Below are 20,878 nucleotides of genomic sequence, written 5' to 3' on the forward strand. Positions count from 1 at the left end.
AGAGTAACAGCTAAGGGACAATTTGCCATTTCTCCTTCAAGAGAAAGTTCCACGAGACACCTGCTGCTTCAGCACTGCTGCCTGAGGTATCAAAGTGTTTCTCTCATCAGCAGGCAAAAAGCTCTAGAATTTGCTTCTACACGGCATTAATAAGGCAGAAAATGTTTGTGGTGAGACACACACAAGAGGTTGCCCTTGCTGAGCCTTTCTAGCCCCCAAAGAGCTGTCGTGCTCACCTCCCACCAGTTTTCCCTTCTGACATTTTTTTCTGACAGTGGTCACTGGATGGAGGCTTAGGAGAGAGGACACTTAGCGGGGCAGACTCGTCAGCACAGCAGTTCAGACAGCAAAGCAGAGCTAAGGTTTTGCACTACGACTTACATTCATTTAAGTGTACTGTGATTTTCAGGTCCCAGTTCATTGCTCTACAGCTATATACAGGTACTTAGTAAGCATACTTCACACACATTCATCAAGATGCGACGTGATATCCCCAATTCAGAAAGCACCAAGTGTGTATTAGAAACATCCTTCACTTTAGATGTTATTTTTCCACAATGCAAATTAACAGTGCAAGTACTCAACTGTTTGGTTTTTGTTTACATAGATTACTTCCAAACAGATGCAAGCACTACTTCATGATACAGTTTTTAAACATAAGAACAGAAATTTGAACAGAAACATCCTTTAAGGCAGAAATTGAGTCTCAAAACTTAATCAGTGCATTTTTATCGTTATTACTAAAAACAAGCCATTACTAGATTAAAAATTTAACTTAAAAACACGTTAACAGAAGTACCTGAATTTTTAAAAGTTTGCATGTTATTAGTCATGTTCTTTGCTTTTGTCCTAAATACCAGGTTACTATTACTCACACATGCAAATACTTCTGATTTTGGACTCTAAAGTCTGTTTAAGGTCAAATTGCACTTTATATATTTTATGTAGCCTACACTAAAAACCTGGAAGAGTACAGAAACTTACCATTATACCACCAACTATACAACAGGTGTCAGAACTAGAGTTTCAGCTTACAGTCACATTAAACATATACGAAATACAGTTTCTAATGTAATCTCCTCCTTCCAAAAACAGCCTAAATGTTCCACTGCAATTCTCATTTCTCACTGCTTTGTATTGTATTTGTGCAAGAGTTGTAGAGTGCTCACAGAACCACCTCCAGGGTACTCATTGTTTAGTCAGAAACCATTGCACCCCTCAGAGGCTTCACGCAGATTTCTTAAAAGAATAATGGCAATCACACATTGTCAGCTTTGACTTTATTAAATGCAAAGCTGACTGTGTAAGGATTTAAGTTACATAAAAGGCAGATTTTCACCCCGACAAGTGATTTTGGTTGCTAGCTGAGCTTCCTCCCCACCTCCCCCTGGGAGGAAAGTCTGTGGAGATCAGCATTGCACAGGTCATAAGGAAGGCAGGAGAGCTCCTGGAAGAACATTTCCTACTGGTGGAAGTGTCTGGATCATTTGCTTGAAAAAAAAAAAAAAAAGAGCACGAAAAAGAAAAAAAAAAAAAAACACAAAAACATGACCCAAAGGCTTGTGTGCAGCACTTAGGTATAATGTAATTAATCAGGACTGAAAACTAGGGTAGGACACCTCTGCTCTCATTTTCCATCTCAAAACAGCCACAGGAGGAGATCACCACCCTATAGGTCATCCTGGTACTCCAAGTACTTTGTTGCGATGGCTTCCTCGAGGTGAATTGCTGCGCTACCCATTAAGGCAAACGCTGGGTACATTATGCCCGAGCAGTCCACCTCGCACTCATAGAGGCATTTCATGCGGCCAGCGTCGTAGAAACCCACCTTGCCGCTGTCACAGTCAAGGCAGATCCCCAGGCACGAGGGCAGGGGGAGGACTCTGCTCGCTGCGTCCTTGGGGTCAGCAGCGGCCTTGGGGATGAAGAACTTCTTCATGCCCAAAGTGACCAGCGTGAAAGGCTGTGATGAGTCAAAGCAGGCATCCTCACTCCCGCTGTCATGGCCACTGTCTTGTTCGTACCTGGAACGGAAAAAACAACCATTTGCTTGTCAGGTTTGGGCAGCACTTGTTCACATTGCCAGCACTGTGAACCAGAGAAAACATTTCTGTTAGGCAGCTAACAACCCATGATCACTAACAAAACCTCACGGGGCAAAAATACACCTATGCTGGAAGGGAAGATGCATTTCATAGGGGAGCACTCACTTGGGCCACTTGAAACACCTAATAAGAGCTGAACGCTAATTGGAATGAGACCACAGAAGGCTTTACTAAGGAACCATTAAGTTGCAGATTTATCTGACTGTATCTACGCTAGGTAATCATTAAAGAGCCTATAGGTATAGCAAATTAGTTAACTTGGGAAGTAATTTAGCAAATATGACTCACCACTACAGGCAGGATAGGTTTAACTTTATTCACACTATGTTAAACAACATCAATAAATACATTTAACGTCAATGTTGTCTGGTGAGTTTTTCATGCTGCTGCCGTACTTTATTGCCTTCACAACACAACAATTAATATTTTAAGTTTTAAAGAAAATCACACTCTGCCTGGAGGCTTCCCTGAACACCTGTGTCCCAGCAGGTAGCTGGGGGAAATCTGTAGCCAGATCTGCTCAGTCTACACGTTTTCCTCCAGCCTCTGTCACCAGATAAAGATAGACCAGAGAAGCACAAGAGCAAATATTCTTCTATGCAGACAAGTCCTATGTAGATTTGCATTTTTGGTGGTGATTTATTTATCTTTATGGATGACCAATAGCTGAAGGTTTCCAGATATTCTTGTGACTAAGGAAGAAAAAAAAAAAACGGAAATCTAATTTCTCACTTTGCAGAAAGGCTCCATCTGACTAAACAACTCGAGACACTGGCATTTTTTCAGGTTCAGTATGTTGTATAGGAGAAAGCAAATACATCTGTTAGATTAAAAGTTAGAGTCCCCACGCAATACTCTCCCAGCCTTCAGCTCCTACATACATCCAAGCTTACTACAGATGTAACCGAGAGCTGGAAACCTTTGTGTTGGCTTGCCCTCTGTACTTTGGCTTGTGCTCAGTAGCACTTCCAGTGCTATATGTAAGCGTATAGCCTGGGAGAAACCAGTGGCTTGGAATGCATCGTGAGTGACGCAAGCTACAGCGAAGATACACAGATACGCGCGGTGAACATTGCACCTCTGAATGGCTGCCAAATCCAGCATGCTGAGGGAATTAAGCCTAGTGACAATTAAGCACTGCTTCAGCCTTGCAACTGATGGATTTTACCCCCATTTAGCTTTAACTAACACATCTTGACATCTGTACAAACCTGACTTCTTTCCAAAAAAGAAAGACAAAAGGAACCTGGGTAACCAGAACACTTTTCTACTAATGGCAGGGAGCAGGGAGAGGAACAGCACAACCAGCACACACCATATTGCTTCAAGCTATTTTCCACTGTTTTGGTTCATGTTGGTTATTAACTGAGACTAGATTTGCTCTTTAAAATAATTCTTTTAAAAGTCATCTCCTTATATAAAACATATAATGCACAAGCCTGCAATTTACCTTGGGCTGGTCACATCATGGGTATTATGGAACAATTTCTGTATCTTGGCGCTAGAAACGACTCCCACTTTCACCAGGTAGGAATAGGCTTCCACACGAAAGGCCCAGAAGTGCTTCCCTTTGGCAATCCCAGTGTCACCAATGATGTAATCCAGGGTTGTGTAGCATCCAACCTGTATGCGTTCAGCTCCTAGCAGTAGAGGAAATCCAGCTCTACTTTCCACAGCAGTTCTTCTTGGGTTGAGCAGTAGACGTTCACTGTTGTACCCACACTTGTCATCAAAAAGAAAGCTAAAAACTGAAAAAACAATATTCCAAGAATTTCTTGTTAGTTATATATTTCTTTCCTTCTCCCCTTATAAACTACATTTTAACACATTAGCATTAGAAATTCTCATTTCTTAAAGCTACCAGGAATGTCATGCACGCTAATAGTTTCGGTATGCAAATTAACCTGTTTATTAACAGTGCTTATACACATGTATGCAACCAATAATGAAACAGAAGTCTGGGAGCTACTGTAAATCACCTAACAGCTCTTAGTACCTACAGATTCAGCACCTTGTGGATATAAGAAAACGCAATACCTGGAGCGGGAGGTGTATGCAAAATAACTTCTTTGCTCCAAGGGCTACAGATGGACCCTTTATATCCTCGAACTCTAAAAGCATAGCTGCTGTCGTCATCAAGATCAGATATGACTTTGCTCTTGCTGCAAACTTCGATCTCCTGCCACATTACATTCTCTTCTTCTCTATTACACTTACGATACTCAAGAACATAGATATCAGCTGCGTCTGTCTTCCCAGGGGACTCCCAATTAATCACAGCTTTGTTGTATATTCTGCTCTGCTCCTCATTGATTTCTGGTATTTCCAGACCTGGAATGCCAAACATTAAGGAGAAAATTCCTGAAGTTTAAATACTTAGATATACATTATTTTAGAATTTCCACACAAGCCTTTGTTCAGCAGCTTAGCACAGTGGAGAAAAAAATAATCTGGAACACACAGGTAAAGAGTGTAATTTACCATTGGAATAGAAGGACAAGTCGCTAAGGATCTGTTCTTGCTTGGCAGTGTCCACCACAAAGTCTTCAAAAGAAGATTCAGCTGCTGGTCTGAAGCTCTTCAGAGATTCAGTAGCTTTTTGGATTCTGAAAGTACAGGAATGGAAGGGCAGAAGGAGAGAAAAGGGAGTTTGTGTGCGTTTTTAAAAATAGAATTGCTAGGTTTTGCTTAAAAATTGTTCTGTTTTCATGTACTTACTGAAGTCTCCCAGGAATCTGCCTCACTAGACAGAATTTAAATTCAAAATTTAAAAGCCTTTTGTATACACATGTGAAGATAACAAACAGATGGCAGAGTATTTTTGACTGTTTGGGGCATTATGTTCAAAGAACAAAGTAGATGTGAAGTGCTAATGGAGAACAACTACTAAGATCAAAAGTTTAAAGCCAGAAGAGACCTGTTTGATTAACTTGCAAATAACTGATATAATCACTGAACAAAGGAATGTGTCAGTGAGCTGAACGGACCACCTTCCCATTGCAGTTTTACTAAGCAGGGCTGGATGTTGCAGAAGGATAAAACCCATTCAGCGCACACTGTAATGCGGTAATTTCTTCTGAGCTGTACCTGGACCGGTCACAGGGCTCTGCAATACAAGGTGCTGCACTCAGAACCTTGCTAGCAGGTGTCAAGAGAATGTTTGACCAGACATCCTACAACAGAACGTGCATCTAAACCAGGAGATAATTGAGGTACCTGACATGAAGTTGTTTTGCTGTTTGAACAAAACAGGACTGATCTGTTTCTTTAAGTACTTCTTGAGCATATCCAACGAGGCCATTATTTTCCAGAAGACCTTGATATTCTTCTGCCTGGGTTCTCAATTTGTCCAGTCTTAAATTCTTAGATGCTTCAATTGCCCGAAGAGCTGCAGATTTCTTCTCCTCCAGAACATGAATTAACTTCTCAAAACTCTGAGATGCCTCTTCTTTAGCTCTTTCCCCGTTGCACTAGGAGGGAACAAAATACATTTCAGACTGATTCCACAGGACTGTGGCTTTGTATAGAAACATACCTAAGGTTTCTCAAGCTATCACAGCAATCTAGTCATCTGTTTGAGTGACAAGACTTAAGAGCTCTGTTAAGCACTGAAAATGCAAGCAACAGTGCACCCAAACTAGTAAGCATTTATCATCTTAACACAGCCAACGAAGGGGAGAAAAATATTCCTCTGATTACGTCTTGAATTATGCAGGACATTCCTCTGCCTAAACAGCTCATGGAAAAGCACTATAAAAGCAGGTCAGCCTCTGAAGTCTCCTTGCCCAAGAGGCTGGTGCTCTTCCATCTTCCCTTATCATCTTGCATCAGGAGCCTGCACCCATTTCCCTCGCATGCCCTTACAGCAATAGGCCCACCCCACAACTACTAAAAAAGAACTATAAAGCACAGGTATGGTCTGCACTAAGACATGGGCTGGGACATGACCTCCTGCAATTTCTGTCACAGAGTTGTGCAGCTTGTATGCAGAGAATGTCCCCAGCTCTGACTCTCCTGTGGGGATTTTTTGTCCTTAATTCTGACTTTATTGCAACATCCTCAAGAGAAATAGAAAGCAGGAATCGTGCACTGCCATTAATACACAGACCTTGAAGTTTAACCCAGCTTTCCTTGGGTAAGGTATCAAATAAGCTTTATTTCAATTAGATTTTCACTAGCACCTAAAACTTGCTTTCCCTCTGTATGTTGTCTAAATTCTTTACTGTAGAAAAAGTGTGGTTCAGGACTAACACAAACTGTACAGAAATTGTTTGTATTTTCAGTTAGCTAATAAAAAGCTGTGCTAGGAACAGCTCCAATCCCCGCTGCATGCCTTCAAGGACCATCCCCTAACAACCAACAAATCATTCTTACCTCTGTTTCTTTCAGCAGCAGACCCAGCTGTGAGATGTGAGCTTTCACCTGGCTCTCCTTACTGATGAGGTACTCTATATCTTTTGAAAGCTTTTCCTGTCAAAATAAAATGGCAAAATGGCAGAACAAAAAGGATTTCCCACCCAAACTGACCACCAGCACAGGTGGTCACCCTGCAAGCATTCGGTTTATCTTGTTACAGGGCTGACAGCCTGCCAACAGTTACAGAAGGCAACACTGCAGAGAACTGCTAGATAAATAAGGATGAGCAAGGAGGGAGACCAGGTGACTTTTCTGAGCAAAACAGGGAGCACATGCAAGATACAGTGACCTAAGTTGGCTCACTCCTTCCCAAACTTCAGGAGCCTGAAGGACATTACTACAACTTACAAAGAAGCCTTGCTATTGATTAATTCATTTTTCATAACATTTGCTAGAGAAATTAGAGGTATGGAGCACTATCTTATGCACTTCCCCATTTGAAAGAGTTCTAATCAGTATAGGAGCAGCCTTGCAAACAGGCAAGGAGGACAAAGAGCACAAGGCAGGAAGGTTTGGTCGTCCCCCCAACTCCATCCTCTCTCTTCCTTTTCTTTCCCCTCTGTCCTCTCTCATCCTTTCTTCCACTTTCTTTTTTGTTTCTTCCATTTTCTTTTTTGTGAACAAGGGGAAAAAGAAAAGGAAGAAGAGAAGGTAGCTGAAATCATTCGCTAATAACAAGATATTGCTTGCAAGTCTTTCTTGTTGTACTAGGCTTAGGGAATCAACAGCTATACAGCTTCAGAAACACACCATGTCCCAACAGATACTTCAGTTTCATATTTTACCAGGGTGCCTTTAAGGTGTCAGTTCACCCAACACACAAGGAAACCAACCTGAAAACACTGAGTGGCGTGAGCTAGGCTGTAAAGCACTAACATCTTAAACTCTCTGAAAGGGTCAGCGCTGCTGCACAGATGGCTAAATTAAGGTGGAGGCCCTTTGAAGTGGTTTATGCTTCAGCCACCATAGAATATACAATTGCTTTCTCAGGCATGTGCCATGTCATGTTAATAGGCACATTAACAGACGTTGCACAACAGCATGCCTCACGACTAGCTCAGTGTCCCCCAAGCACATGTCCAGGCTCCCTGCCAGAGGCAGTTTGTCCTCACAACAGAAGCTCAGTGCTCTTCCTATTCTTAAGGCTGGGTCAAACAACATTTACTTTTACCTTCAGTGTTTTATAGGCAGTGCTCATCGTTGTTACCCTGTGGTTTGCGTGAGATCCACCCAGTTTACAAAGATGACAGACAGGCCTTCTGCAGATTTCACAGTACATGTTTACTCTTTCCATTTCATGTTCTGGGCACATCAAAATCTGAAAAAAAAAAAAAAAAAAATAGAAAGCAAAGAATGAAGGTGTGTTTCCAAAAGCAAAGCATTAAAACAAACAGCAATCCCACAGCATCTGACTGCCACAATGGATTTTTATTTTTATGTTCACTTTACTTGCTGTCTTTTTATATTTGTTCATCCAGGAGATGAAACACAGTTTCAGAGAGGTCTACAGTAAGTAAATATGTAGCAATGACGATGTACACATCCCATAGCCTCCATACTGCAATTAACCCTCTTGCTAATCCCTGAAGTGGTTTGCATGCCTTAAGCTCCCTGTACTCACATTCAGGGCTTTAAATGCAATATACAACACACCCCACCCTCTCAAATTTAACCATGTCCAGGCCAGCACCTCAGTTCTGTCTTGAAACTGACGTGATCCCTTTCTTAAAGTAAAGAGTTGCTCTAAGACTGTGATGATTTACATCTAAACTAGACTCGGCTCAGCCACAGGGCCACTGGTCTTGGAGCAATGAGTGAAATACAACCTCCGCCACCAGTCCCTGTCTGTTTAAAGACAAAAGGCTCCAGTGTTTCATTTATTTTTTCTGACTCCAATTACAGGTTGTTCGTGCCAAGTTCTACTCCACGTATCAGCTTTAGCAGTAGCCTGAAAAATCTGGTGCTCACGAAATCATCTTTCAAAAACTGAGCATATATGTTGGAATAACTACTCAACGAGGGGAGGGGAAGTGCAACTCAACTCCAAGCTCAAACAACAGATACACACACCTAAAAGGGGGGAAGAGATTAAGAAAATCCTTTTGCCTCATTCCAAAGCACTGCGAGACAACATCTGGGTCACAGGAACAGAAAGGACAAGACATCATGGCCAGCAGCTGAGCCACTAAAAATATCATCTCTTAATTTTAACATTAAAAAAAAAAAAACAAGGGAGGGGAAAAAAATTGCCAGTGGCACAAACCTGGACACACTAAACTAAACCGCAGACCATCCGTGAAACCAACTCTCAAACCCCAAATGTTATCTTAGACTATGGGGAAGAAGCCAGAGACACCAGTCTCACTAGCACCTTGGTTCATCAGGCAATCATTAAGCAGAACACAATAAGCCATCCCACACATGATAAGGCATCTATCTCATTGTTTAGTCAATTTAAAAAAAGAAAAAAAAAATAAAAAAGAAAACTGTTGGGAAAATCAACTGTGCCAGCAGGTTATCTCTAAGGAACTGCATTCATCTCTTAGTCCATGGAAGTCATTTTTCCACAGCAGCGTCCAGCCACGCTCAATAGGAACCACACATTTTTATTCACCTCTTGGGTAAATCTAGCTTACAGCCTGCAAGCTGCAAGAGGTAGAAGAGGTGGATGATCCCCTCACGCCCCCAGTGTTGCAATTTGCTCTGCAATCTAGTTTTAAGTTGTGACTGGGAACATTGCTTAGGAGACTAACAAACACTCCGCATACTGAGTTTGGTCTTGACAATGGACTGTAACGAAAAATGCACTTTACTTAGAATAAAATCAAACACTCCTCAAAAAAAGTGAAGTTAATTTGCTGCTGCTAGGACATTCATTTTTACACAACATAAATGTACTTTTGTATCTACAATTTTATTTTTTTACAAAATACTTCTGTTTCCACCCATAATTTTAAAGAGCTACATCAAGCGTTTCTGTGATTTATCATGGATAAATCCTGATAAATTCTGTGATTTATCATGGCCATGGATATCATAACTATTTCTTCCCCTTTTGCCCTCCTTCAGCAGAATTCAGAATTCAGCTGCTGATTTTTAAACCTAGTTTTAATCTAGATGTAGTTTAACAGCACGTGGTACCTGCAGGAGTACACAGAGACCATCAGATGGCTTTGGCATTTTGAGTAGAAATACTGCTGCAGTGAGGGCTGAGATACCACAGAAGCGAAGTTTAGGTGTGGTACAGCATTTCACATCAACAGGTAGAAGATAGCAGACAAACTCTTAATTTCCAAGTTTCACTTTTACCCAATAAAGTGGCGTTTCACAAAATTAACCACCTTCTAGCCCATTTCAAAGCATTTCAAGCACAGGCTTGCTGTTAACTGGAACGGATATGTTAGAAAGAACTGCACAATTCCAGATATCCACCATCTCCAAGCTCGCTACTTCTTGAGTTGCAAATTCTTCCAGCCTCAGAAGACAGAGCACCAGTAAAGAGCTTCTTACACCACCCACAACATTGAATTTAATGAAGTGAATCAGCACTCCCTGAACACGGTGGGACCTTCAGGGACACAGGGGCACCTGGGCCAATGCACACTGTGCATCAGACCCTACTCTCCTCATCACCTGGGTCAGCCTGCTTGCAGGGCATGCAATCCTTCCCCCCCTCAGGATAGACCCTGGGAGCACCTGGAATGTTTGCCTGGAGTAAAGGTATGTTAGCTTCACCTTAAATGCCTCTCCTTATGCTACATCCCTCCTAAATTAGGGACAGGAGCAATATGCTAGAAACTAGCTCATTACTGGGGCTACTTTTAATTGTTCTTGCCCCTATGCCCTGCCCCAAAATGTACAAGTAGAGCTATGCACCACGACACCACCTGCATGGGACCAAGACCCAGCAAGCTGTGAGCACAGCTGGTCTGCTCCAGCAAGTGCTAGCCCTGAGCACCACTGCCACGAGGAAATCCATGAAAATCAGCCCACCGCACTCTCCTCATCACCAGCCACAGGTATGCAGCAAATGCTGGGACACCAAGGTCTGCTGTGGTCTTTTGCCAGAGGGATGGCAGACGTGACAATTCCTCTTATCACACAACTCAAATGCACCAGGGCACAGCCTTGTTCTGCATCACACTTTGCAGGAGAAACAACACATCAATTTGCAGGCACTCTTTTGTCTGAACGCAGCAGCAGTGTGTGAAGTAGAAATTTTGCCATTACATCAGTCTCTCTTACTATAGCTAGAGAATTGCACGGTGTAATTTCAACTGAGACCTGAACTCCCATCCTCAGCCACTGCTAGATGCAAGAAGAAAGGCCAGAAAAAGATGTTTGTGTTGGATCAAGTTCAGGCTCAAAACATCCAAAGGGACCTCAGACACTCCTCACATGCCTGGCATACCCTTCACAATCTTTGCTGCCCTCCTTAGGACATTCTCTGATAGTTTTACACCCCTATACTGTGATGCCCAAAACTGCACTGAAGGTGAGGCCACACCAGCACAGAGCAGAGCAGGACTATCCCTTCCCTTGACCAGCTGGCAGTGCTGTGCCTGATGCACCAAATCCCACACAAGCTCAGAGCCAGCTGGGAGTCTGTCATTCTCACAGTCACGCTCCTCTGAATTAAGGCTCCTGAGATCCCAGGGTCCATCTTCGGTGTTAAAAACAATGGGAAGAAGGCATTAAACATCCCTGTTTTACTGGCATCCCCATCTGTGAGGTGCCCAACCTGCTCCTGCACTCTGAAGAGGTGGTACTTAAAAAGTGACCAGCACTGATGGACCCCAGTGCCTTCAAAAGCAGCTCCCAAGGGACCTTACCAACTCGTCCCCTGAGCAGTCGCAAGTCTGCTCTCCCCACACCCAGGACTGAAGTTTTAGTGGCAGTTTTTCTCCTGTCACCAAAGCCTTCAAGCTCAGCTACTTCACGGTGGCTGTGGCCAAGATGTGACCAATCACTACTTCACCCACGAGATCTCTCTGTTCACAAGCAACAAATCCAGGGGGCACCTCTCCTGGTCGGCTCCCTTATTGCAATTCTAGATATTCAACATCATTAAGTCTTGAAAAAAAAAAAAAAAAGGCAGAAAAAGCATCTCAAATGACAATTAACACAATCCATTACCAAAGTAAAATAAAATAAAATAAAATTCCAAACGCTTATTTTTAGGGTTGCCTTTAAGTGTGTTCTCAATGTATGTTTCAACAGCAACTACTTTAAAAAAACAAAAGCTTACGATTCACTCCAGAAATGACCGCAGGACTCAATAAAGCAACGCTGGTCCTTGAAAGGCCCTGCCGCAGCACAAACTCGTCAGAAGCAATACCTGAATACAGCAATCTGAATTCCAAAAGGTACAGTGTACTCACCTTGGGTCTGAAATTGGTGGTTGGTCCGACATACTCGTGCTGGGCTTTGAGGGTTCCCCAGGGGTGGTGTACTTTGAAACACTCGTTGCAATAGCTTGCACTGCAGTCCATGCAGCTCTTTGTGGATTCTTGAGGTGGAGGTTTGCAGAAGTCACACATGATAGCTATGGCTGCCCTGGCTGCCTGCCTGTGCCTTTCCACAATGGTTTCCAACGTAAAATTGCGAAACAAGCCATTGATGCCACGTTCTCCAAGGTCAATATCGTGCTGACAGCCAGGACAAGGGAACAGAGTTGTTCTAGGAGTCAGTGAATTGCGCTTTCTGCCTGTGTAGACAGCAAATCCTGATTTAGAAGGAGCACAAACAGAAGAGTTTTAGGTTTTAAAGGTAGAAGCGCGGGAGCTTATGAACCAATTCCAAACTACGGTAGCACATCATCCAGACCAGTACGATCAATACCAACTCATACACACTCTGCCAAGCCAAAGAGGGTAAGCTTGCCATGAGAAGGTACTGTCACGTTTGAGTCCAGGGGACGCTACAAACTACTCTAAAACTTAATCCTATGTGAAGGCAGATTTAACTGTTCCACTTCTACCTTCTGCTTCCTGCAGCTTTGTTTCTTGCAGTGCCAGAACAGTGACACCACCTTCTTCTTCAGAGCAAGCACTGCACTGCCAGGCACGAGTGCAGACAGGTCCTTTCCTGCTCAGAGCTCATCCTTGGTGGAGGGGACTGCCTCAGCTTGTGGCCTTGACCGGCCAGAGACTTTGCACAGCAGTAAATCTATGCCTTCCCAAACCTAAGGAACATTTATGTTAGCTACACACAGCACAGGGACTAGCCCTTCCCTGGATGAAAGGCCATGATAAAGGAGGACTGCTAAATAAGCCCCAAATACCAAGGGAGACACTGAGATGAAGAAGTTGGAGAGTTTCCTCCACCCTGAATTAGGGAACCATAACTACGGACAAATAACTACAGACAATTTTCTCCTCCTCTCTCAAATAAAGCGACTGAAGGCTTGAGTCAAGCTGCAAGCTGAAAGGAGCCTCTGGAGCCTCACGCAGACCTGAAAGCTATTTACAGCAAGCACAATGCTCTTAAAGCTACCTGAACCCAAGGGGAATGACGATCAAAAAGCAGTCACTTAAGGATTTCTGAAACAGGCTAAGCCAGCATATAGGCCTAGTGTGTACCTTCTCTGCTTCCCCTTGTAAAGAAGCAAAAAACTCATCCTCTGCAGCTGGACCATGGTTTTTAAATCCCTTTGAGAGGAATGCATGCTGCTGTAACTAACAAGTTCATGAATGGAGGTGACAAACCTGAATTCTTAGTCTTGAAATGGGTTCTTCTTCAGAAAGGGAAATTTGTTCTTATCTAAACTTAGTCATTACCTTCCCTTCAGAAATGTTGATGCCTTATTTCTTTTTGAAGCATCCTTTGACACCAGACAAAAAGACACTTGCTTTGCACTGCTCTTCTGCCGCTGCTTCACCCAGCACTTCACAACTCCCTTTCCTATCGTGCCCTTTCAAGTCTCTCTAATAAGAAAAAAGAAAACCAACACGCACAAAACCCAACAACGCTCCCACAAGGAACTAGCTCCTTTGAATGCCTTTGAAATGTGCCCCATGATAGTTATGTGTGATCGTCAGCTTAGAAACCACATCCAGAAGCATGAATAAGAGCGCACAAGCTGGCAGTCTCACACCTCAGCTGGTCCCACACCTTCCTGCAGGTTCTGAGCAGAACCACCCGACCACGTCTACAGGACACCATACACATGACCCAAGTCACCATGCACAACTCTCTGGCTAAGGGAAGCAGAGGATTGGTGGGTTTAAGTTTTTTAATTTAATTTTTTTTTTTTCTGGTACTTACTTGCAGTGTATTAATTACCCAAACTGCATGTCCTGCAATACCTGTAACTTGGCATACACAGCAACACACACATGCAATGCACAGAACAGCAGTGAAACACAAACTGGGTCTTGAACGTATGCTCCAAGCGAGCACTGTGCACAGAAACGCAGAGACCTTCTACACAGACTTGTACAATGGCCTCAACAAAAGGATGATTTTGCATGCAGTGCCATGCAGTCAATCGCTATAGAAAGGGATTCAGAGCACTTACATTTGCTAAAGCTAAGAAAATAATGGCACGGTGTTGTATGTACAGGGACTGCCTACAAGCAGTTTACTACAGCAGAGAGCAAGCAATGACAAAGCAAGAAAACAAGGGGAAAAAACAAAACAACATGGTGCAGTGGTCAAGTTTAAGAATACAATCCGAAATTCTTCTCCAGGAGCATGCTTTGGAAGCCTGGCCCAGGCGGCTCACGCGTGGGACTGGTGTTTGTCAACGCAAAGGTGAGCTCAGCTGCAGTCCAATTGAGGCCTTTCATTCTGCCAGTCATGGGACAAAACCGGACTGTCGTCACGAGCCATGCTCGGCAGCAGCTGGTGACACTCTTCTGCACAGGGAAGCCCCACACAAGTCTTAAGATGTCTCATCCCTTTTCTCTGAGAGCCAGTTTTGCTGCTTCCTGCTCTAAAACCTGAGAGCGTGCTTCCTCGGCTCTCCTGCGTGCCCGGCCAGTTCTGCAGTTCACAGTAGGGAAACATCCTTTTTTTTTTTTTTGCCTCCAACAGGTGCTAATGCTTACATGCAGCATGAGGTAGCCTGCTTTCTCCAAGCATATGAGGTTCATATGCTTGTATGTTAAAAAGAAAGCGCTGATGAAGTGATAAATTACTTGGAGCATACCCCTCCTATCTGCCTTGCATTCAGTTTCCTGAAACGGAGCTGCAAGCACTTCACACAGCAAGAAACTGGAGTTTTCTACTCAAGATGTGTGGCTCAGAGAAACTCAGATCCATCCCATATTGTCTTTTACATTTTGCCAATCCAGTTTCCAACAAGTATGTATTTTTTTACAAATATTAGGAAGCACCACAAGAAATCTCCCATTGCGGTTTGTCAACAAACCACTTCACTTGCAATGAGTAACTCTATGAGCAACCTAAAAAATAAGCACAGCATGTGCTCAGACTTAGACTCCAAACCCACAAATACTAGAATATGAAGACTCGAGTCAAAGAGCAACCTTGCATATGCCTTACGCTTAAACTTCCTCTTACCAAGCAGAGGTGCCAACACTTCAAAGGCAGAGAAGCCCAACCTGAACCTCAGGGTTTGCAAAGGGATAAGACATCTTAACGATAAAATTGTGTTTTCCAAGTGAACAGTATCACCAGCATTTCATGATAATGGAAGACATGAAAGTTAAATGTGTGAGTTAAAAAAAAAAAAAAGGAATATTTTAAAAGTCAACTGGATTTTTCATAAAACCTTTTAAAAATGCAAATGTCTATGGCCACCCCAAACTCAATTAATGCTTTTGGATGGATGCTTAGGAAGGAATAAATAAAAAAAAAAAAAAAGAAAGATACTAAGTCAGTAGCTGCAAATCATCATTTTCAGATACTTTAATCTTCCCCATATCCACGGTGCTTTCTCCAAAAAAAAGGTAATTTAGGACAGCTTTCTCAGAACTGTCCGTGTCCTGTGTTACCTTTGGTTTATGACACTTCCAGTCTTCACCTGAGGCAAACGAATGCCCACGTCCTACTAGCCCTGTTGCTGTTCACACTAAGTATGAAATTTGGATTTGTGTTTAGTTCTGTTCATTCCTTTCTCAAAGGACACAGTACCTTTAACAATTGCTCATGTGTCTGCCATTATTATGGTAACATGAAGCTTTTTTTTTTTTTGACACCAAAGAAAAAATATTTACGATAGTAAGCCCAAACAGTGTCTGAGATGCTCAGACTAGCTCAATTTCAGTAACTAGATATATTTCAAACCAAGAGACACTGGCTATTCCTTCAACCTGACTGTGTCACTAAGCACACCAAACACTACAAGGGTATCAGTTTGAAATATTTAGTTTTCCTCATGCATTCAGGCCTTGTACTGAATTGCCAGATCCAGAACTACCTACTCAGATTAACAAGGTGTAAATTTCAGTCTGCTTCTTTATCAGAGGCAATTAAAGAGAGCTCAGATACAGTGAAGAACTGGTTTTACCTTCCACTTAGAAGTGACAGCAAACCATGACCTCTTAATAGTTAACAATCAATAAAATATGTACACTTCACTACTAGAAAGATACTGAAACTTGAGTGTGTAAATTCCTGCATTTTTGTTTTAAGGGGAAGAGAGAACCTTTGTTACTTGCACCTATCAAAGTATGTTTAGCCATGCATACACACACGAAAAAAAACAACCCTTAATTGAATTTCAGTCCAGTTGACCTTTAAGTCAGCGCTAAACAGAATGAAAAGCTTTCCTAATAGAAGTCTGTTGCTTTACCTTTGCTCACTGCAAAAGCCATTTTGTGGACTTGACCACTGACAGAAAGCTATATGCTAACCAACAATATTTAACTCTAGAGTTAAACACTAAACTATCTAGAGCCAATACAAGAATTGAAGCGTTTCTACCTCTCCACCCAAAAGACCTCCTCTGTGAGGCTGCGAACAATGAACAGAAAGCTGTTAAGAAATTGGAAAAAAAAAAAAAAGAGATATACCATTGGTTTACAATGGCTTAAATGAAGAGCATCAACTGTTTTCCCTCCTGGAGCTGATAAAACACTGCAGGGCTGAAATGAAAGAGTGTTTAATTTCCTAGAACGACGACACAGCTGTAGCATTTAGGCAGAAAAGAAACAGGGAGAAAGAAGAGACGGGAGAGGAAAAAAGATCTATTTCAAACATTCAATTTCTGCATCGCCCATCAATTCTGCACAAGTGTCAACATAACCACATCACATGCTTTATTCTAACTACACCAACATTTTAATTACACTAACATTACGACAGATTAGCAGTATGAAATACCCTTTATTTTCTTTTCGTATACAGCAATTTCTTGTCAAAATTATTTTATATACAGCACGTTGTTTTTTTTAACCAGCACATTAGATTTTAAGAACACGCACTCCATTTCAACTACGAGTTGTGGCCTTTTTAAGATAAATTGTATTTGTAAATGCAAGTTGTGTGTGCACAAGAACCACAGAACATGGACCAGTTCCTTCTGGGACTCAAGCATTTAAATGCCAAAATCATTTTTAATAGATTGTACTCCTCATGAAGTTAGTAAGGATTTCTTATGTGAAAAAAGAAAAGAAAGAAAAAAACACAACAGGAGGAAGATGTCACACGTTGTCAAATGCAATGACTTGACAGTGACATGCCCTGCACACCCCTATGAGACATTCTTGTGGTTTTTGGTATACATTTGAAGCCCCACTTTGGATGTTGCCTTGTGTCTCTGTGCTCTTATGAAACTGTTCCATTATCAATCCCACTGAGGATCACAGAACAAATTAAGCGAGGGGATGTAGTTTCTTCAGACGCAGGACGTGAGTGGTACAAATGTAAGCTGCAAGCTGGATGGATGTTATCGGTACCAAACCTGTGAGGGCAGAGCTCACACTCCACAGAGTGAAAGAGCTATAATACCTGTAACATCAGAAGCAAAGACAGCATAACCTGAATGTCCAAACGTGTTCTTTAAAGCTCCCATTTCCATATGCTTTTCATTTTGCAAATCTGAACTGTCTAGGATGGTAATTCTCCTATGATGTGCCTCTGCCCAATGCTCTTTGGGGGAACGGGGTGAAGCCCATTATTTCGAGGGACCAGCACTCTCCTGCTGCTCATCAAATGGGGACAAAGATGTTAGCAAAGCATTTCTCTCCCTCAGCTAACAGGTCAGTTCAGGAGATACCACACATTACTGCCTATCAGTTTGCTGGGATGGTGGCCGACAGCTGTGGATTTGAGGAGGACAATGCCTGCAATAAACTGATTGCATAGATCTCAGGGGGCAGGAGCACCAAATATGGGTCTTTCCTGCCCTGCTGTTAAGGATGTAATAAAGCAGTAACACAAAACCTCATGAAAAAGGCTGTCAACAACTACTGCAGAACTGCAAACTCTATTCTTCAAACCCTAATTCTCAAGTCTCTGAGATTCCTCGCTCCTCCCTTCTACTACAGCCACACACAGGAGGATGCGACAACATTTGGTTCCTTGCAGTAATTCAGTGTCAGCTTCTCAGCTGAGCCTCTGCCTCCTTCAGTGCGCAGGGTGTGGGCTGTGCCATGCACCATGGAAGGACCGCAGCGTGTCAGGTCCTCACTGCTACTGGCTGATGGGGAGCAAGGACTACCTCCCAGGCTGCCAGGAGGCCCTTCAGTCAAAGCTTGCGTCAAGCCGCAGCTACAAAGGCTGGGTGGACTGCGTGTGGTGGCCACATCAACCACAGGGCTACCCATCCCACTCCCTGAAAACAGGGCTGGAATGGGGATAACTGCCCACCCCATCTGGGGATTCCTTCACGTTGTATAAGCACCAGTCAGCCAAGCAATGGCAGACGCAGCGTTCGCTTCTTAGACTAATTTGAAAGAGTATCTGTATAAATGAGTTAGGTGTTGTTTAAGACAAGACAGTGATTTTGAACTTTGAGAATTGGGAAGGGGAAGATGATTTTTTGTGATCTATGAAGTGCAAGATACAGATTTAGGGCGTGTCTTGCGAGTGACTTCCCAGAGCACTGCAGTGTGGTTTTATAGCAGATGATTTTTTCAGCATGAAGCCTAAAAGCCAAGGTGAGGTTTCTGTTAAGCATAGCACACACAAAGTACTTCCAGTATATGTGTAAGAGCCGATCATATTACTGACAGATTAGAGAGCTGAGCAGAGTCAAAATCTGTATATTGTGATACCACAAAGAGCATTATGAATTCTTCATTATGAAGTGTTCCTTAAAGGCTCAGGCAGACCACGCTGAAACAAACTGTTAGCACTTTCTTCTCACAGTCAAGTCTTCCAGTTCTTCAACCACACAATGATCACCATCTGTGGAAAACAACTTACTGCAAATATCAAGAAATGGGTAGGGAACACTATCATTTGTAAAGTCTGCAAAGCCTCAGAGGCAGGTCCAAACTGCAGAATTTGGGCTGGCCGAAATCTGGGAGAACAGCCTGCACAGTGCTACTGACAAAATTGCTGAAATCTACAACTTGATGCTCGACAGAAATTGAAATAAAGGAATAAACAAACACAGTGACTACAAGCATTTACGAGATGCCACAAAGACAAATGTATTCTGTATGAAATGGAGTGCATTGTCCTTAAAATTAAAACATTCCCATTGTTCTTTCCACAGAATGCACAAGACCTGCACTATCCCCAAGTCATCTATTCAACTGTGTCAGGAGCAGTGAGAAGAGATTTTACCAATGCAGATACCATTCATCTCGAGTCAGCCTAACACACAAAATAGGAAAAATGTGCAAAATCCAGATACATACCTGATCTACTAATCCTGTCAATCCTATCCATGCTGGGAGAAGAGATTCGAATTCGAGGGCTGCTCTGATTAGAGGATTCAGACCCCCCATCAGCGAAAGAGTCCTCAAGTGTGAAGAGTATTTCTTTCACGCATTTGTGACAGACGTTGTGCTGACACGGCAGGATCAGCGGGTGGGTGAACAGCTCCTTGCATGCTGGGCAGATGAGCTCTCTTTCAATACTCTTTGTGGCAACCTTCATGACAGAAAGAGGGGAAAAACAGGCGTGAGTGGTGAAGGCGTGAGCCGCTGGGGCTTGGTGCGTGTCGCGCCCGTGCATGCCACCAAACCCCAGCTCTGCCGAGCGATGGTTTCAGGTGTTGCGAGGTGTTGCGAGGTGCTGCCCTGGTTATCGCCGCCAGCAAAGCTTTATTTAACATTGATGAACGCAGTGGCAGCACTCCTTCCAGGCGACGCGCACAGGCGGCTACCCTGCGCGGTTCATCTCTGGGTCACGTCTGCATTGCAGGGGGAGGCAAGCCGAGGCGGGGAGCAGCCCGGGTGGCCACCTGGGGACCTGCTGAGATGCAAGCCACCGTGTCGCCCCGCAGCAGCAGCCCCACTCGCCCAGCCGGCAGCCCGAGCCCTGCACACCTGAGCCCCGATGCCCGCAGCTCCCCCGGGTGGCACCACGGGGGCCACCTGCTCTCGCTCGTCCCTCGAAGCCACCAAAAGTAAATAAATAAGTAAATAGATAAACAAACAAACAAACAAACACGTAAAAGCCCCAACCGCACGGGACGAGACGGGGCGGAGGGGATGGGGATGGAGGGGGGGCACGGTGGCGACATGGCGACAACGCCGCCCCCCCCCACTCACACTCACCTCGGGCTCCAGCCCGTCGCCCTCCATTGCCGGCGCCTCCCTGTGCGGCTGTCGGGGCGTCGGTGGAGGGCGGAGGCCGGGAAGAGAAGGAGACAGGAGAAGAGAAGGGAAGGAGGGAGGGAAGGAGGGCGGCGGAGGGACAGAGGCCGCCCGCCCACTGCCGCCGAGCGGGGCGCGGCGGCGCACAATGGCGGGCGGGAGGCGGCGGCACCTGGAGCCGCGGGGGGCGGCCACGCCCGGCGGCAGCGGCCCGGCAGGGGGCAGGCGCGGCTTGGCTGGGCTCGGCCCCCTCCACACGACCCCTGCCGTGTGGACACACGGCCGCGGCAGCCCGATATTTGCCCGTTCACCTCGGGGTACAGCGCCCAGGGACCCCCCAACCTCGGCGGCAGAGCCCCCCGGGAGCGTGGCGCCCTGTCCCGTCCCGTCCCGTCCCCACAGCCTGCCTCTCGCCTCAGCGGCACCCCGAGTGCACCCCTTGCACCCACAGCTGGGGCAAACAGGGCTCTGTGGTCCCCTCAACCGCCTTGTCGAGGCTATTTCTGAGGCTCCAAGCTGAGGCATGTGGTGTCCTTGCCCTACACAAGCGGAGGTTTAGTCCATGAGAACAGGTGGACAGTGGCAATCCCGAGACGCTGACCACGCAGCAAGCCCTAAAACTGACCTACGCGTTACTGCATAGCCTGCCTGAGAGGCCAGAAGCAAGGATAAGAAGTT

At 44.3% G+C, this 20,878-nt stretch overlaps 1 protein-coding gene across 4 annotated transcripts; it reads right to left on the bottom strand.

Annotated features, from left to right (window-relative positions):
* Positions 1 to 1,518: 1,518 nt before the first annotated feature.
* Positions 1,519 to 20,268, bottom strand: TRIM36 (tripartite motif containing 36). Of its 4 annotated transcripts, none has more exons than XM_032205864.1 (11): positions 20,162 to 20,268; positions 19,298 to 19,532; positions 16,413 to 16,442; positions 11,903 to 12,228; positions 7,693 to 7,839; positions 6,480 to 6,575; positions 5,322 to 5,575; positions 4,587 to 4,711; positions 4,143 to 4,436; positions 3,556 to 3,853; positions 1,519 to 2,024 (listed from the first exon to the last, which is right to left on the bottom strand). In XM_032205864.1, the coding sequence occupies exons 1-11, from the start codon at positions 20,186 to 20,188 to the stop codon at positions 1,670 to 1,672; spliced, it is 2,187 nt and encodes a 728-aa protein (XP_032061755.1). In that variant the 5' UTR covers positions 20,189 to 20,268; the 3' UTR covers positions 1,519 to 1,669. The 4 variants fall into 4 exon arrangements, with proteins under 4 accessions (XP_032061755.1, XP_032061754.1, XP_032061757.1 ...); XM_032205863.1 differs by having other exon boundaries at positions 11,903 to 12,246; XM_032205866.1 differs by lacking the exon at positions 16,413 to 16,442.
* Between the last annotated feature and the right edge of the window lie 610 nt (positions 20,269 to 20,878).

The sequence above is a fragment of the Aythya fuligula genome, chromosome Z, assembly GCF_009819795.1.
Source record: "Aythya fuligula isolate bAytFul2 chromosome Z, bAytFul2.pri, whole genome shotgun sequence".
Lineage (NCBI taxonomy): Eukaryota > Metazoa > Chordata > Aves > Anseriformes > Anatidae > Aythya > Aythya fuligula.

Bases quoted from the DNA above. Each gene is read 5' to 3' on its own strand.
- TRIM36 (XM_032205863.1), bottom strand. From the start codon at position 20,188: ATGGAGGGCGACGGGCTGGAGCCCGAG. The intron at 19,533-20,161 runs GTGAGTGTGAGT...TCTGTCATGAAG, and splicing joins GCGACGGGCTGGAGCCCGAG to GTTGCCACAAAGAGTATTGA. The intron at 4,437-4,586 runs GTAAATTACACT...TTGGCATTCCAG, and splicing joins CTTGTCCTTCTATTCCAATG to GTCTGGAAATACCAGAAATC.